The sequence below is a fragment of the Thamnophis sirtalis genome, unplaced genomic scaffold (assembly GCF_051295495.1).
Source record: "Thamnophis sirtalis isolate CommonGarterSnake01/CBP01778 unplaced genomic scaffold, rThaSir2_p1.2 scaffold_11, whole genome shotgun sequence".
NCBI lineage: Eukaryota > Metazoa > Chordata > Lepidosauria > Squamata > Natricidae > Thamnophis > Thamnophis sirtalis.
The window spans coordinates 12,456,240-12,474,485 of NW_028261391.1; the positions used below are offsets into that span (position 1 = coordinate 12,456,240).

Genomic DNA, 18,246 nt, shown 5'->3' on the forward strand with positions numbered 1-18,246 from the left:
TGGGGCATGCAGAGACTGAAAACGGGATGCCGAAATTGGAGCACGTGAAGGTGGCAATACGCCTGCATCCCTGCATCCTGAAACAGCTGAGGAGGAGGCCCAAGAAACAGGAGGCCCAAGAATCAGCTGCTTGTGCTAATCAGGCTGTACTGAAATGGAAACGTGCTGTTTGCTCCAAGGAGGCAAAATGCTGGGAGGCAGAGGCAGATTTTTTGTTCTTGTTTTCCTCCCCCAAAGCTAGGTGTGTCTTATACTTCGGAGCATCTTGTACTCCAAAAAATACGGTATATCCCCAGTTTTTCAAAAAGCTTTCAAAACTCAGCGCAGTCTTTGCAAATTGGTGTTTTTTTTTACTGTACTGCACTGTATGTGTCTATGGAGATTCTCAGTCATCCAGGTCATGGTTGTCCGAAAGATCCTTTTACAAGAGGCAACTTTTAAACTTTTAGACTTTTAAACAAGTCGCCTCTTGAAAAAGCACCTTTGGGACTATAGTATATTGGAGTTAGGAAACAGCAGTTGTGCCTGAAAATGTGGCTGCAGAGAATGTGAAGCAAATGTGGAACAGCAGCATTTGTATGAGGGAACAAAAGCAATCTTTCCGGATAATCTTAACAGAAACAAGAAGAAACCAGAAACGTTCACCCGCAATTGAATCTTTGTGCAGCAAAAAAACTCCCCCTAGAGTCAAATCAAAATGAATTAACTCAACCATCAAAAAGTCTTTCACAAGAGAAGTTTAGGGAACAACTCTCAAAAGTTCAATAAAGGAAGGATACGAAGAAATGATAGATTTGCAAGAAGATCCCTGTGGAATGAGATATTCTTTAAAAAGTTTCTATGTTGAAATGGCCAGCCACTAATTCCCGAGAGAGGCTGTGGAAAGGTATTTATAACAGGACTCATTAAATACACTTTTGAGGTTTAGAGTTGGCCCAAATGATTCAGAAATGAGCTGGTCTGCTTTGTTGTGATCTTATGAGAAGCCCAAAAATGATCATTTCCGGTTGAAACATTTTGCAGACCTCTTATGTCTAGCAGTTCTTCAAACAAATGATTTTTCTTGCTTGGGAAGATGTGATCACACGACCAAGTTAAAAGAAAATTTCATGAAACACAAAAGCTTTGAGAGGGGGATGTGTATAATTCACACTTTGCTTGTCTCTAAACCAGAGGAAGCATACTCCATTTGAAGAATACAGATTTTTAGAACACATAGTAATAGAATAATGTTTATACTTTGTATTCCAGAGTGAAGGTACGCTCCTAGCAACGGGGTCCTATGATGGTTTTGCAAGGATATGGACTAAAGATGGTGAGAGCAACATTACTTTCCTCTTTTCCTTTTTAAAGATTAAATATGACAGGAAGAAGTATTTCAAATACTTTTTGGTAAATCAGGCCAAATATAACTGGTGTCCTTTTTATTTTTAGGTAATCTTGCCAGCACATTAGGACAGCATAAAGGTCCCATATTTGCATTAAAATGGAATAAGAAGGGGAACTTCATTTTAAGTGCAGGTGTGGACAAGGTAAGGCGGCATTGGTTTACTTGAAATACATTGCTGCAGATAAAATTATGAAGATGGTTTAGGACAGTGGTGTCAAACTGGCAGCCCACGGGCTGGATGCATCACTTGCAGGCCACGCAAAAAACATCGCAATATGTCACGTGATACATCACACACTTCAGAAAAGAGCAACAAAGATGATTAGGGGACTGGAGGTTAAAACATATGAAGAACAGTTGCAGGAACTGAGAATGTCTAGTTTAATGAAAAGAAGGACATGGGGAGACATGACAGCAGTGTTCCAATATCTCCGGGGTTGCCACAAAGAAGAGGGAGTCAAACTATTCTCCAAGGCACCTGAGGGCAGAACAGGAAGCAATGGGTGGAAACTAATCAAGGAGAGAAGAAACCTAGAACATTAGCCTTTAGAAGGGAATCCATTCTTTAGAAAATATAGTCTTAAATATTGTTTCAATTGATTTGGTAAATTTAAACATACTCCAAATTGTAAAACCATTTTATTCTTTTTGTTCCATTTTTGAATTCAGACCACAATAATTTGGGATGCACATACTGGAGAAGCCAAACAGCAGTTTCCTTTCCATTCTGGTATGTATTTTCTCTTTTAGATTAAAGAAGAAACAGCTCATAAACCAATGTTTTGTGACTTAGTTAATAATAGTTTTTTTTTGTGGGTTTTTTTGTGTGTGTGCTTGAGTGCATGAGCGTTTACAGTTAGCACATATTTCCAACAGCACTACTGATTGATATTCCAGCTAGATCAGCTGTGGGAAAATTACAGGCTCTTTTAAAAATAAAATGTCTACCTTGGTTCAGATTTCATCCTATCGGCAGAAAAGGGAAACTGGTTTAATTTACTTTCTCTTGATTCAGTTCAACTTCTAATTTGCATTGCTACCAGCAACATATTAGAGTAGACTGCTTTCTTGATTCTTGATTGGATTTTGCTTAAAATAATGATTTAGACTGAGCCTCGGTGGCCCAGTGGTTCCAGTGCAGTACTGCAGGCTACTACTTCTGACTCCTGGGTGCCTGCAATTTGGCAGTTCAAATTCCACCAAGCTCAAAGTTGACTCAGCCTTCCATCCATCCAAGGTTGGTAAAATGAGGACCCAGATTGTTGGGGGCAATATGCTGACTCTGTGAACCACTTAGGGACAGCTGTAAAGCACTGTGAAGCGGTATATAAGTCTAAGTGCTATTGCTATAATCTTCACATTTCATTATACAGGTAGTCCTCGTTTTAACATCCAGCAACCTTTGTCCAGCATTTGTCCAGCAACCATTTCAAGTTACAGTGGTGCTGAACAAAGAGACCTCTAATTAGTCCTTGAAGTTCTGGCCTTTGCAGTGCCCTCCCACCCTAGTCAAATGAATAAAATTTGGATTCCAGTTCGCACTTCATTATTGATCAGTGTTCACACACACTATACACTTCTTCCTTGTTCACTCACATGCATCACGTCCTGCTTCTCTTTGTTTGCATGCACTGCAACATCTTCGCCCCATTCTTAACATTGTGCCACTCTGCAACAACATCCATATCTTCCAGTTCATGCAAGTGAGTCCCAAAATGTCTGGAGACCTTCAGAAATAAATGTTGTCGCTGATACTTTTCTTGTATGTGTAAAAATGTAAACAGTGTGGTATTGGTATATCCTGTGGTTATACCACAGTCCAACTTCCCCTGTTCTTAGGTTATAATTTTGTAAGAAGATTGTAGCGTAGGAATTTCCCATGTACTCTTGAGTTGGAGGGAAAGTAGGATACAAATATGACAAAAGCAGGATATAAATATGACAAATTGGATACTACAAATTCTGATTACTGTATTTTTTGGACTATATGACGCACCGGAGTATAAGACGCAACATGATTTTGAAAAGGTATTTTTTTTTTAAAAAAAAGGGTTTTGCACTCTGCAGGCCTCACAAACCCTCTGCACACCTTGTTTCTTGCAAAAAATGGGGGGCATGCAGAGCTTTGGGAGACTTGTAGAATGTTCTTGGGGGCTGCGGGGGACAAAAACTGCCCATTTGTTGCTCATTTTTGCCCTTTCCAGCCCCCAGGAGCACTTTGCAAGTCTCCCAAAGTTTCTGCATGTCCATTTTTGGAAAGGGGGCGGGTTTTGGTAGGCCAAAAATGCTGTATTCAATGTATATGATGCACCCAGATTTTCACCCTCTATCTTGGGGGTAAAAGGTGCATCTTATCTCCGAAAAATACGGTAATTGTCATATTCATAGCTCCTCTTCAAGTATAAAACAGTCTCCCTTTGACTCTTTCCAAAACTGCATCATACTTTGCATTCCAAATTCTTTTCCCTCTAAACTCAGTGGTGGGCTGCTGGGGGTTCGCAGTGGTTCAGGAAAACCTCTAGCTAAGATTTTGTGCAGTTCGGAGAACCTCCAAAATCCCACTCTGGACTGGCTCCGCCCCTCCCAGGAGTTCCCACACAGCCTGTTTTGGATGCAGATAAGTGCAGGGTGTTTGGGGAGGCTCAGGGAGGGCGAAAAATGAGCCTACTACAAGTTCAGGGAGGCCTGTTTCTGGCCTCCGGAGCCTGGGGAGGCAGTTTTCGCCCTCCCGGAGGCTTGACCAAGGCCTCCGGAGCCCAGGAAGGGCAAAAAATGTCCTCCCCAGTGCAGGAAGCCTACTAGGCCACGCCCACCATGCTCACGCCCACCCAGCAACCAGCAGAGAACCCCTTGCAAAAATTTTTGAAGCCCACCCCTGTCTAAACTGGCCAGTCATCTCATCATTTTAATTTGTTAATGATTGATTTCTTCTAACTTTTTTCTTTCTTTTTTTGTCAATAGCACCAGCGTTAGATGTTGACTGGCAGAGCAACAACACATTTGCCTCCTGTAGTACAGATATGTGTATTCATGTCTGTAAATTAGGTCAAGATAAACCCATCAAAACCTTCCAGGGCCACACAGTAAGTAATTTTTATTTTAGCTGTTATCCACGTAGCATATATGTGAAGCAAAGGGAAGACACTGTGTTCAAACCAATCTATCCCAACCCAACGTGCGCCCTCTGGATGTGTTGGGTTACAATTCCCATAATTCACGATCTTCAGATTCTTCAAAAATTCAACCTCAACTTATTTGGAGGACATCAATAACAACAAAGATTGAAGCACAGTTTTGCTATTTTGTCTTCTCTGCATGTGAGCTGTCTTAGGTAGAATTTAGCAAAAGTCACAGTTCCCAACGGAAAAAAGTGATCAGTTTTCTATAGACATTGAACATGTTTCGAGAATGAATTCAGCTAGTCTTCAGGGAGAGTAAAGATTAGGTGCCATTCAATTTTTATACCCTTTATGAAGGGTATCTGTATGCTGTGGAAGTTGTAGTGTTATGGTAATATTATTTGGAGGATGTTCTTGGTTGGGGCGTGGGGGGGGGAATTAAAGTAGAATAAAGAGAAGGTCCCAAGTACTAAGCACTCTTTTGTTGAGTGCCAGGGAAATCAGGAGATCCAGGCAGTTCAAATGAGTATAAGTATATTTATTGCAAAGTTATTAAGCTCTACAAGAATCTGATCAACTGACGGGGTATAAGAGAGGTATTCAAGATGGGATGGACCTTAAATCTCTTGGAGGGGGGAGCAGGGACTTGTGCTTTATGATGCATTTGATCCCCCCTCCCTCGGGCTCAGCCTGGTCATCTCCTACACCTACCTACCTACCTACCTACCTACCTACCTACCTACCTACCTACCTACCTACCTACCTACCTACCTACCTACTTATCTATCTATCTATCTATCTATCTATCTATCTATCTATCTATCTATCTATCTATCTATCTATCTATCTATCTATCTATCTATCTATCTATCTATCTATCTATTATGAAATGTATTTGCTGCCCATCTCATATCAAAACAACTCTGGGCAGCTTGCAGCATAAAACCATTAAAATCATCAGATAACAAAGCAGATAAAATAAAATCATTCACACAAGATGGTAAAAGGAGGGAGCGGGATCTTGGGGGTGGGAGGGAAGATGGGATCAGGTTTTAATTAACCAACCCTTTCTAGTGTAAAGCTCCTCCATTGGGCCCCAAGTCATCCAGCAGAGCCATGTTGTAAGGCTCTTTTGAAAAGTCAGAAGAGTTGGAGATCAATCTCACCACAGATAAGCTTATTCCAAAAGCAGGAGCCACAGCAGAGAAGGCCCTTCTGGACTCCAAATTACTTTTTAATAAAAAGTAAACAAAAAAGTATGTTTTGTGATACTGGCCTCTTAAAAGAGATTTAACCTGCTGTAAAGTTCCAACATAAAAACTTCAGTCAATTCTCCTAGGTATGTCTTCTGTCCCTCGATTACTACTAGCCAAACATTTTCACTCTATATTTTCTATATTGTCCCCTTCCTGTTTTTTTCTTGATCTGGGAAACCATCCCCCCCCACACACACACCTTTAATCTGATGTTTCCCTTATAAAGAAAACCGAGATGCCAATATCTCTCTTGCTGCTTATTTTCAGAATGAAGTAAATGCAATCAAATGGGATCCCACTGGTAACCTTCTGGCTTCTTGTTCCGATGACATGACTCTAAAGGTAAAAGTGCATTGCCGCATTGGGTGATTTTGGACTCCTATTGCGAAATCGTTGGAAAAACAGCTGCCTCCCATCCATCCTCGTCGTTTCAATCTTTATTTCTGTATCTACTTGGATTGCACTGTGGTAGTTCTAGCTGCCTCTGCATCTGTTCGAGCCCTACAGCTGCTATATGACTCTCATTCCTAAACTTGCAAAAGTTGATAGTGTGCAAAAAGACTTCATTGCTTTCTTGACCGTAAGAGAGTGCACGCTTCTAAAACTAGGATGGTGGTGGTGGGGATGTTGATGATGATGGAGGAGAAGGAGCAGTGGTATTTGTCCAACAGTATGAAAGAAGATAAGGGACGCGGTGGCTCAGTGGCTAAGACACTGAGTTTTTCAATCAGAAGGTGGCAGCTCAGCGGTTCGAATCCCTAGCGTCGCGTAACGGAGTGAGCTGCCATTACTTGTCCCAGCTTCTGCCAACCTAGCAGTTTGAAAGGACGTAAAAACGCAAGTAGAAAAATAGGGACTACTTTAGTGGGAAGGTAACAGCGTTCTGTGCGCCTTTGGCATCATTTAGTCATGCCAGCCACATGACCACGGAGAGGTCTTCGGAGAGCGCTGGCTCTTTGGCTTAGAAATGGAGATGAGCACCGCCCCCTAGAGCCAGAAACGACTAGCACACATGACCGGGAGAATCTTTACCTTTTACCTATGAAAGAAGATGAACACTCAGTTTCTACTCTAGGTTTTCAGGAAGTAGAGCAGTGATGGTGAACCTTTTGAGCTCACTATGTCAAAAATTCAGAAAATGCCTAACCTGATTCAGCTGTTGTGTCACACACAGCCAAATAAAAAAGAAAAGTTCTATGTTTCCAACCCTGCCCCTAATTTAGGTCAGTCTGATAAGTGGCAGTACAGGCCTGGGCATTGATTTCAGCCCTAGCGCTACCACTGCCACTGTGAAGGCCATTCCCCAAGGCATGTGAGTCCACCTCATTCATCTTCCATGACTTCCTAAGATTGCGTGATGGCACATCCCCATTCTCAAACAAGCTTTGGAAGTTCCTCTGCCCCATGATTTCCAGGAGCCGTGCAAGAACATAGCCCATTCTCACATGGCCTCTGCAGCTTTTGAAGATGGCATGAGCAGGAAGGCGTGCTGTCGAGAATAAATGTTGGGTGTTGGTGACAGCTGATACATCACCCAAAACATTGAGGCATGTCACCTTTGACCTGCGTGTCATAGATTTTCCATCACTGAAGTAGAGTCTTCTACCAATATGGAAGTCAGATCAGCTTGCTTGGAGTGAGGGGTGAAATCTGAAATCAGTCTGCATCCTTCCCTATAGAAATTATATGCACTCTTTAGAGCCGAGGTGGCGCAGTGGTTAAATGCAGCACTGCAGGCTACTTCAGCTGACTGCAGTTCTGCAGTTCGGCTGTTCAAATTTCACCGGTTCAGGGTTGACTCAGCCTTCCATCCTTCCGAGGTGGGTAAAATGAGGACCCGTATTGTTGTTGGGGGCAATATGCTGACTCTGTAAACCGCTTAGAGAGGGCTGAAAGCCCTATGAAGCGGTATATAAGTCTAATTGCTATTGCTATATACAATCACAAAAAAGGCATTTGTTCTATTTTTCTAAAGCTACCATAAGTTGATATTTAAGACACAAGACACAAGTTAAGACACAATGACGGTTTCCCCCCAAATGTTATCACTCTGCTAAACAAATATTTCCCTCAACACTGTCAAACTATTCACTAAGTCTGCATTACTATTAATCTTCTCATCATTCCTATCATCCATCTCCTCCCGCTTATGACTGCAGGACTGTAACTTTGTTGCTTGTATCCTTATGATTTATATTGATTGTTTCCTAGTATGATTTGATTGCTTATTTGTACCCCTTGACTACCATTAAGTGTTGTACCTTATGATTCTTGACAAATGTATCTTGTCTTTTTATGTACACTGAGAGCATATGAACCAAAGACAAATTCCTTGTGTGTCCAATCACTCTTGGCCAATAAATAATTCTATTCTATTTCTATTTCTATTCTATTCCAATAATGTGAATCTAAATAAAATCCCATGTTTTAGAAATACAACTTCATTCTTGAGTATTGCTATCTCATACCTGAGGTATTTAAAAAAAAAAACAAATTAAAATGCTCCTTCCCCCCTCCCTTTTATTGTGTTTTGCTTTAAAACCCTGCAAGATTGATGAGGACCTCTTTACCTGAAATTAAATAAAGCTGGATTATTGCTTTCTTTATTCACTTTTCTATTAGATCTGGAGTATGAAACAAGATAACTGCGTTCATGATCTGCAGGCCCATAACAAAGAAATTTATACTATCAAATGGAGCCCTACAGGGCCAGGAACAAACAATCCAAACGCCAATCTAATGTTAGCAAGGTAAGGTTTTGCTGTGTAGTAGGGGGAAAAAATGAAGCCAATCATTTTGATCAGTGACTTTTCTGAGCTAGTCTAGAAACTCTTCTATTGAGATTAAATATGGAGACCAGGCAACTATTCTGCCTCTTGAATATAGAAATGGTTCCACAACTGTGCTTCAGGATTTTCCTATGAAAATATGGAAAATATGCGGAAATAATAACCTCCTTGTGGGGTTCCTGTCCTCCTTTTCCTTTTTTTCCTTCAGAATTTTAATGTGTAATTCCATTAACTCAGACGACCTCTAAAGAACATACCCTGTTGCCCTGAAAATAAAACCTCCCCAGATAATAAGTCTAATCTGGCTTTTGAGTGCATGCGCTAAAATAAGCCCTCCCCTAAAAACAATCCCTCCCAAAAAATATTGCAACACAACAGCAGCTATGAAGTGACTACGCTCACCGCCTCCTGCACTTCAAAAATAATAAGACCTCCCCGAAAATAAGGCCAAGCACTTATTTCAGGGGTCAAAAGAAAATAAGATCCTGTCTTATTTTGGGGGAAACTCTGTAGTGGTTTTTCTGCCATTATCAGTCCCTTTTCTGATTTGGAAATTCTTTTATTTTATTTTTTTCATATTTTAATTGCTTTTTAACAGATAAGGTAGCATAAATAAATGGAATATTGAGGAAAAACAACTCCCTTTTTAAACCTAATCAGGGGATCACATTCACTTTTATTAAATACATTGAAATCAACTGTAATTGGGTTCTAATTTTATAGATCAGATTACAGGTGCCGCTTAATTTATGAGCCCAAAATTGTGAAGTTATTGCGGTCATAAGGATCATGTGACTGGACTCTCATATAGATATAGAGATAGATAGATAGATAGATAGATAGATAGATAGATGATAGATAGATAGATAGATAGATAGATAGATAGATGATAGATAGATAGATAGATAGATAGATAGATAGATAGATAGATGATAGATAGATAGATAGATAGATAGATAGATAGATAGATAGATAGATAGATCTATATAGAATCTAAATCTATATAGAATATATAAATGTAAATCTATATAGATATATATAGATATATACACAGACACTTTGCAGCAGTTATTAAGTGAAACCCGTGGCATTAAGCAATGTGTGTCTTTTGCTGGAACCTGGCAAATTGTAGATTGTGACTACAGGATGCTGCATAGAGCTGTAAACATGAGTCAGTTGTCAAGTGCCCAAAATGTGATCACATGGCTGAGGGGGAGGGGTTATCACTGTAATTAAAAAACGAGTCCTAAATAGTTTTGGGGCATCCATCTTAACTCTGAATTGTCATTAAATGACGGGTCATAAATTGAAGTCTACTAGTAAATTGGTTAAAATATGCTTTTACCTGAAAAGGAATCATAGTAAATATTTTACATGGATTGCCAGTCACTACTTATCCTGCTATTTAGCATATACTCCAGTAGTGAGATACGACCAGAGCCTGCTGGGAGCACCAGGTACCGTTCCTGCTACACTGACTGATGTTCCTAGGAGTAGGACTTTCAAAGCATCCATTAATATCTCCTAAATTCCCAGCTCTTTCCCGAATATAAACTAGGCAAAGAGGAGGTGCCTTGTAGTAGCATGCTTTGAATGATGGTTCTAATACCCAATCATCATGTAGCTAGCCTTGTAGCAAGCTTATATATTACATAGCACCTGCATTCAGCATCATGTACTTAAGTTACAACACAAAGTCCTTTTCCTGGCACACTTCATTGTTGACTTCTTCAACAGCCAAGTTCACTTTTGCTTGCTCAACGTCACCTAAATTGTGGCTGCTTAATATAAAATGACCAGATGTAATTGCTTTTCTTATTCAAGATGGGCAGAACTTCCATCCCACTCGTGAACTGTATTCCACATTTTTCCATGTCTCAGAAGTTCTAAGAAATGGAGAATAACAGCCAATGTTGCATAGTGACCACCGAATGAGAGAAGATGTCCAATTTGGAAGTCAAGAGTCTTTTTACAATTGTAGCGGGAGTCCCAAAGGTGATTTTTCAGGAGACAACTGGGCTTTCTTGTTTTTTCTTTGAAGACATTTCACTTCTTATCCAAGAAGCTTCTTCAGCTTGGAAAGAATTGTGGAGAATGGAAGGATATCCACTGTCCTGTCAGACCTAAAGAAACATCTTGGATAAGAAGCGAAACACCTTCAAAGAAAAGGAAGTCCAGTTGCCTCCCGAAAAAGCACCTTTGGGACAACCATGACCTGGAAGATGAGAATCTCCACAGACAATTTTAATGGGAGGTACATTTTATGAATAAATATATAAATTACAGTTTAAATTAACAATCATTGTTCTCCTCTTGCCTTTGGTAGTGCATCCTTTGATTCTACAGTCAGGTTATGGGACGTAGACCGAGGAATTTGCATCCACACCTTGACGAAACATCAAGAACCTGTGTACAGTGTAGCTTTCAGTCCTGATGGTAGATATCTGGCCAGTGGTTCTTTCGACAAATGTGTACACATCTGGAATACACAGGTATGTCTCCTGGAGCACTAGTAATTTTATCTACTTATTTTTCATTACCTATTAAAGGTTTCTCATGGTCTTAATCAGATCACACTAAAAGGATAGCTTCAGTGGGAAAGACAGAAGGATGACATTGTTATTCCTTCCCATTAAAGAAAAGCAATTTGTTATATCTCAGATTTGAGGCAATGCAGATCATTTTACAGATTAGGCAGTGAAGGCAGTCCCTGTCTTTTTCTCACATTCTGAACATTTAAAGTTGACTATTGCAATTTTCATCTCTTCTCACCACCCACCGGAAAAACCAAAGCCATCTGTAAATAATGTGAGAAATATTTTGTACTTTCTCTGCCCTTTATTCAGTTCTAAAGTAGCAAAAGTAGCTGGCTTTTAGGAGTGTTGTTCTTGCTATACTTATCAGTGGTTCTCACAAGAAGCTGTGCCCTTTTTCTGGCCAACCAGGAAAGGAATCCTAGTGGTTAGAATGCAGTATTGTAGGCAAATTCTGCACATAGCCTGCAGTTCTATCCTGACCAGGCTCAGGGTTGACTTTACCAGTTTCGTGGTCAGTAAAATGTGATCCCAGATTGTTTGAAGCAATGTACTGAGGTTTGTAAACTGCCCAGACAGTACTGTAAAGCATTATGGAATGATACATAACCATGACATACGTGCCACGCAGAGCCCTCTCTGTGTCAGCCGTCGCCCCAACCCATTTCTAATGCACATGTGCGCACGTCACGCCAGCCAGCTGGTCTTCAGGTCTCTTCCATGCATGCGCAGGGGGTGGCGCGAATGCACGAGGTTGTACATGCGCGGAGGCAGGGCGCATACATGGGGGTGCGCTCATATTTCATTGTAATGTCATTGCATTCTATCCCAACCTCTTGGTTTTAATGTTTTTCTAGACGGGTGCTCTGGTGCATAGTTATCGGGGGACAGGAGGCATTTTTGAGGTTTGCTGGAATGCAGCAGGAGACAAAGTTGGAGCGAGTGCTTCAGATGGTTCAGTAAGTAAAGCAAAATGAGATCCTACTCCTTGATTCGTTTTATCAGACACAGGCATCCAAATATGCTGGGTATACTTAGGTCCTGCTTTATTTCTGTAAAGTATAGAGCAGTGTTTCTCAACCTTGGCAACTTGAAGATGTCTGGACTTCAACTCCCAGAATTCCCCAGCCAGCATTCGCTGGCTGGGGAATTTTGGGAGTTGAAGTCCGGACATCTTCAAGTTGCCAAGGTTGAGAAACACTGGTGTAGGGTATACTTGGGTTTGTAAAATTTTTCTCCTACAATTTATTTATTACTTTTAAATAAACTAATAAAATAAAAATAAAATATTAAGCAATCAAGCCAATAGCACTTAAGCGAGGCAGACCCGTGATGAAGTGAGAAAGGTTGAAGGAAACTTCTCGCGAAATCCCTCACTCAAGAAAAATCCCCTGCCGTGCTTTCTTAAAAGAACTAATACAGGTAGTCCTCCACTTAACAACAGTTCAATTAGTGACTGTTCAAAGTTACAGCAGCCCTGAAAAAAGTGACTTATGACCATTTCCCCACACTTGCGACCTTTGTAGCAGCCCCTTGATCATGTGATCAAAATTCAGATGCTTGGCAACTGGTTCATGCTTATGACCGTTGCTGTGTCCCAAGATCATGTGACCAACTTCTGCGGGCCCCTCTCTCATGCAAAATCAGTGGGGGAGCCAGATTTATTTAACAAGCATGTTACTAACTTATCCACTGCAGTGATTCACTTAACAACTGCAGTGATTCACTTCACTGTGGCAAGAAAGGTCGTAAAGTGGGACAAAACTCACTTAACAAATAGAGTAGAACCTCTGGTCACAAACGCTTCTGACCATGACCAAATCAGGGTTTTTTTGTAAGCATCAAACTTCCTGTCCTTTGTTTACAACAGTGGCCCCTGCATTAATTTTGGTTAGGTTCAGATCATGTCCAAATCAGGTTGTGACCAAAGTTATGGAACGAATTATGGTCGTGACCAGAGGTTCTACTGTATCTCACTTAACAACATAAATTTTGGGTTCAATTATGGCCGTAAGTCAAGGACTTCCTGTAGTAGGGTTTGCAAATTCCCCTTCATTTGAATGCATCCCAAAGAACCAAAATTCCTCTTAAAAAAAATCAAGATACCATTAAAAGATTTTGTCTTGTGTTGCAAAGGCAATAAATGCAGGAGTAGGCATAATTTACTGATGAGGATATTACAAAGATATTAGAGATCTACCACTGAAAAGGCACACTCTTGAGTTTTGGACTACCTCCACCAACACTGACAGGGCAAGACACTAGAATATAAACTGAGAACAAATCCCACTCCCTACTAGCACTGATGATGTTACCTAGTTTGGGTAATGAAATGTCTGCAAGGAAACAACCAAGCTCAGAGAGCCTCAAGTGTTCAACCCAGCCTTAGCAGAACCAAGAAACAGACTCCTTGTCCCGAAAAACCCTTCGTTATTAAGCTACTATGAATTCATGGCATTCACACACAGAAAAGTCCAAGCAATAATCCCCCCAAGGGTTAACTGCAGTAACAGACCTCATCAGTTCCTTGGATAATTGCCAGGCCGAGAAGTTCCAGTAGCAAAACCATAACTTAATTCCTGGCAAGCAGTCTGAGACACGAATCACAATATTCCGAAATAAATCCGAACTGTTGTCTCCTGCAACCACCACTCCTCTTTTGCATCTATTAATTCCCCAGCCAGGAAAGGGACATTCAGCGTCCATGTGTGCCTTTCTTCCCAAGTCGGCGACTATTCCTCAGTTGTTCTCCTCTCCTGACAGCTCTGCGCATGCGCGCATCTGGAACTGGCCCCATCTGTTCTTCTTCCCCACTTATCTCCAACTCTGAAGGCAGCTGGGAAATATTGGACACCTCTGGCTCTATCTCTTGTTTCCAACACAGAGCCTTCCCCAGACTCCAGGACTGGCCCAAGTAACTCCCCAACCTCCTCATCGTCCGAGTCTGGCGGACCACAACACCAAGGGCCCCACATATTGTAATGAGTGTAATAATAATAGTGCACTAGTATTGTAGGATGCCTGTTCTTTTGTTGTTGGTGTCCAAATCTAATGCATAAATAAAATTTCTGAAACCCCTCCCCCCCCCTTTTTTTTCCCTTCCTCCTCCTCTGCAGGTTTGCGTACTAGATCTACGGAAATAGCGCTACTAGTTGGAAGCCATGGACCGACTATGAATGTGTACATAGCCAAAATGACTGTCCCCACGACCCATGTACTGCTATTGTCCCAACTGAACCATGGCCAGTCCACTACAGCCAAACCTGAAATAATTAAATACATGTACTGTACATTTTCTTTTTTTTAAAAAAAGCAAACAATTATACCCTGAAGAAGATGACAGAGTGATGTCACAGCTTGTGAAGCCTGTTCACCAAGTGCTGGAATTTGCTGCAGCCACTCCCCTACCCCCCAAAAAAAGATTGGAAGTGGGAGGAAATTTAAAACAAAAACAAAAAAAAACAGGACATGAGAGAAAGAGAACCGAAATATGCAATGAGCCCGTTTGAGAGTATCAGATTGAGGAAAGCTTGTGTATGGCTTATTCTTTTCCCTATCTTCTTTGTCCTCTTTTCTTTATTTTTGTCCTTTATGAAACTTTTGTTTTCCCTCCTTTCTGATCCTTCCCCACCACCCCAATAGGTAATGACTAGGTGGTTTTTTTTTTTCATGTGTAGGGAAAACAAACTTGCATATATCCCTGCAACAGTGATTTGTTCATTGCTTTTCCCCGTTGTGCTCTTAAGGTTTACTAATGCTTGAAGCCAGGATGTGGCATTCTTTTCTAGGTTGTGGTGCATCTTTTCACTAAGAATTGGAGGGAGGGGAATCCTTTTCAGCAGTTCTTTCAATTCTTCCTTAACTTTATAGACATCTGAAAAGTGTTGTGTAGATCTTCTTCCAGTTTAGGCAAAGAGGAAGAAAACAAAACCCATCCTGACCAATGAGGGTCAACATTCCTTTATTCTTTTCGTCAGATCCAATAGTTTACAGGCTCCTCAGATGCTGCGCTTAGTCGTTTTATTGGTGATGACAGTTCCAAAAAGCAACAATCCCCATCTTGAGACTTTTCTGCCAAATCTTAAGAGTGTACAAAATTGCAAGAAGACACCTAAACAAAGACAGAGAGGCTTGAAATAGGATGCCCACAGTAGGGAATCGTATCATTGGTTTGGAGAGCTTTAATGGCATGGGGGTGGTGGTGAGTTTTTGTGTGGTCAGATCTTGGTGATAGACTTTGATGGGAGGTAAGCTTAGGTAATCCCAACACCAAGCTTAAAGAAAAACAGATGAATTGGAGCCTCTTTCTCTTCCAAATCACGATCATCGTCCATTTGAGTCGCACTGTGAAAATTGAAGCAATGGCGAGAGAGAGAGAAAAGATTTGCGTCATTCTCAGTTTGGATAAAGATTTCTGCTACAACCTCTGTACGAATCTCCCCCCACCCCCCTCTTTACTCGGTATAACCAAATTCCCAGTTGAAAGTATTTCAGACTTTGTGGGACAAGCGCTTATTTCTTTTTTTTTTTCTTTTTAATCTCTTCGTTACAAAAACATATTTGAAGCCTCTTTGCTAAAGATTTTTCTGAAGTAAGTCACGTCGTTTATTCCCTTCACGATACTGTTTCACTGGAAATCCTCTCCTCGTCCCTCCACAAAAGAGGGAGAACTGAGCAATATTTGCAGCGGGGGGTTAAGATCCACTGGGCTGGTAAAAGTTCCCAGTGATGAATGGCTCCTCATATTTTTTTTAAAAATCAAAGGAGGAACCTCCCCTGGCAAAACTCTTTGCTTCGTGCTTCTTTAACTACCAAGTGATTGAGCTTCCATACTAGAAAATAGTCTTGCACTAATTTTTCCCTGTTGCTCCCCCGTTATTATTTTTTTTCCTGTGTGCTTGTCTCCTTTCTCTTAACATCACACCACCCTTCAAATTTAGATTTAAGTGTAAGCTGCTAAAAGTTTTTTCCAGGAGAAAACATACAATCACTACTTTGGAATGTCTGTGTTTCTTCTATCAAGTCTTGCTTTTCCTTCACATGAACTTGTGCTTTGATCACAAGCGATAGCAACAGTGGGACTTTTATGTGTGCGTGTGAAAGTTCAGTGTAAAGGCTGACCTGTTCCATTCTCGTTTGATCCTTCGTGTCTTCTGCAGCTTCCAACTTCCTAAACAAAGAGGAGTTGTTCAGGGTTTTTAAGGTTTCATCTGATTTTTTTTTTTTACCTAAAGGAATGCTTTGTACTCATTTGCTTTGCCGAAGCCTCCGTTTTGGATCTCCTTTTTAGTCACAGCAACACAGTGCAGAAATACCAAATTTCTAATCTTTTCCATTTTTGCTACTTCTTTCAATAGGCAGCGCAGCATATAAACCCAAAGCTTGGATCTCTTCCTTTTGAAGATATAAACCGATTCCCCCCTTTATTTGTAAATTAGCCACCGTGTTGAATTCTCCTTTCCCTCCTTCCAATGAGGGTGGTTATGTTTTGTTTTTACAATGTGTGTGTTTCCATACATCATTGCAGTGTATGCCTCCTTTCTTTTTAACATCAGGCAAGGAAATGCACAGATCCAGCTTAAGATCTAAATTCTAAGAGAGGAAACGCTGCTTCTGCAGTAACACCATTTTCTTTGTAAGACTTAGCTCAATCTTCTATATTCCATTGTGGCTTTTGCTAAATCAGAGCACTGCATCCTATCCTCTCCCCTCTTTGTGAAGTATATTCTTTCAGCATTGACGTCTGCCACCTCTGTGTACAAACCAGAAAGCAGATCTTGAAGTAAGTCGAGATTATAAGGCAACCACAACCATTTTTAGCTGATGTGTAAATACACCATCGTGGTTATTCTTAATGGGTGATTTTAAAGTTACACACAGATTGCGAGTGAAAAAAAGGAAGATTTACACCTATAAGGACAGTCGTTCCATCCAATGATACCTCTGCATTGATTTTGGGAATAGGCTTAGGAGGTTTGAGAATAGGCTTAGGAGGTTAAGAATAATTTCCCCTGTAAATTATAGTATGTAAGAAACTTAACCTGTTGAGTATCTGGCACTTGAAAAACCTTGCTTTTTACCGCTGGAGGTCCAGGACTGTGGCTGACCTCTGTCATTATTAAAAATAATTTTTTAAAAGTTTAAAATATGTAAAAAAAAATCTGTGCAATAATTTTAAACTGTGCTCCCAGGAATAGACACAAATGTGTTTTTTGGGGATTTTTATTTTGAGTATATTTAAACAGCATTTTCTTTTCCTTTAGCAAACACAAATGTCAATTGCACTGAACTTAAATCTTTTAAAAAAAAGTCAGAGGTGATTCTTGATAGTACTTTTGTATTTTGATATGGACAGTCTGTTCGTTTTTCATACAAGCTCTTGAACTGATGTTTCAGCTTCCTTCAAAAAAAAGTGTATAAAAAAACGAGATGGTGTTTGAAGTCTTTTGACACAGCTGCAAGATTTCCACAGCAACGTTCATATTTCTGGTTTTGCAACTGTTTAGCTCTTGTTCTTTTGGTTGGTTGGTTTGTTTGATTCTAGCCATTTAAGTATGATATAGCATGTAGACTTTATTGAAGCTTCATTATCACAGCTGTGTTATCAACCAAAATCCTGGGCTGATTCCCCCCTTCCTTCCTACATAATTTTGCTTTTAAAACAATTCAAGTAAGACTGTTATTATTATTTTTTGTGGGCCAGATGTTCAGTCTTGCTCTTGAGTTCTACAAGCCACATTCCAAATTCCCAAGTCCCACACCTGGCAAAAAGTAACTTCATTCCCATGGCCTGCAGATCCTCCCAAGCTTTCTATGTTTCATGCCATTATAAACCATTGCTGTTAAAAAGAGTATTCTATAGGAAATAGGATAGGTATTTTGGAGATTTTCTTTCTTTCTTTCATCAGATCTGTTTGTGCTGTGCCATCTTTTCTTCTCTCCCCCCCACACTTTTCTTCTCTCCCCCCACACAGCTTCCCTGCCCTTTATCATCCCATAGCATGGGTCATTTGGGGAGGGGAAGTTAAAGTGAGGAGAGGAGTTAGCGGCACAGCTTAAAAAAACCAAACAGATATTGCGGTAGGGAAATGGGCCAGATGTGTATTGTGGTTGTTTGTGTGATAGGCATTGAACTGAAAAAGCTTGGAACTCCCAACT

At 40.5% G+C, this 18,246-nt stretch overlaps 1 protein-coding gene across 2 annotated transcripts in view; it reads left to right on the plus strand.

The window, feature by feature from the left end:
* Positions 1 to 17,688, plus strand: part of TBL1XR1 (TBL1X/Y related 1) — a 233,321-nt gene extending 215,633 nt beyond the window's left edge. For both annotated transcript variants that reach the window (XM_087725218.1, XM_087725219.1), the window contains exons 8-16: positions 1,252 to 1,315; positions 1,435 to 1,532; positions 2,060 to 2,120; positions 4,352 to 4,473; positions 6,033 to 6,107; positions 8,388 to 8,515; positions 10,881 to 11,046; positions 11,946 to 12,047; positions 14,205 to 17,688. In XM_087725218.1, coding sequence (XP_087581344.1) covers positions 1,252 to 1,315; positions 1,435 to 1,532; positions 2,060 to 2,120; positions 4,352 to 4,473; positions 6,033 to 6,107; positions 8,388 to 8,515; positions 10,881 to 11,046; positions 11,946 to 12,047; positions 14,205 to 14,231 — 843 coding nt within the window. In that variant the 3' untranslated portion in view covers positions 14,232 to 17,688. The remainder of the gene's footprint in view (positions 1 to 1,251; positions 1,316 to 1,434; positions 1,533 to 2,059; positions 2,121 to 4,351; positions 4,474 to 6,032; positions 6,108 to 8,387; positions 8,516 to 10,880; positions 11,047 to 11,945; positions 12,048 to 14,204) is intronic.
* The last annotated feature ends 558 nt before the right edge of the window (positions 17,689 to 18,246 follow it).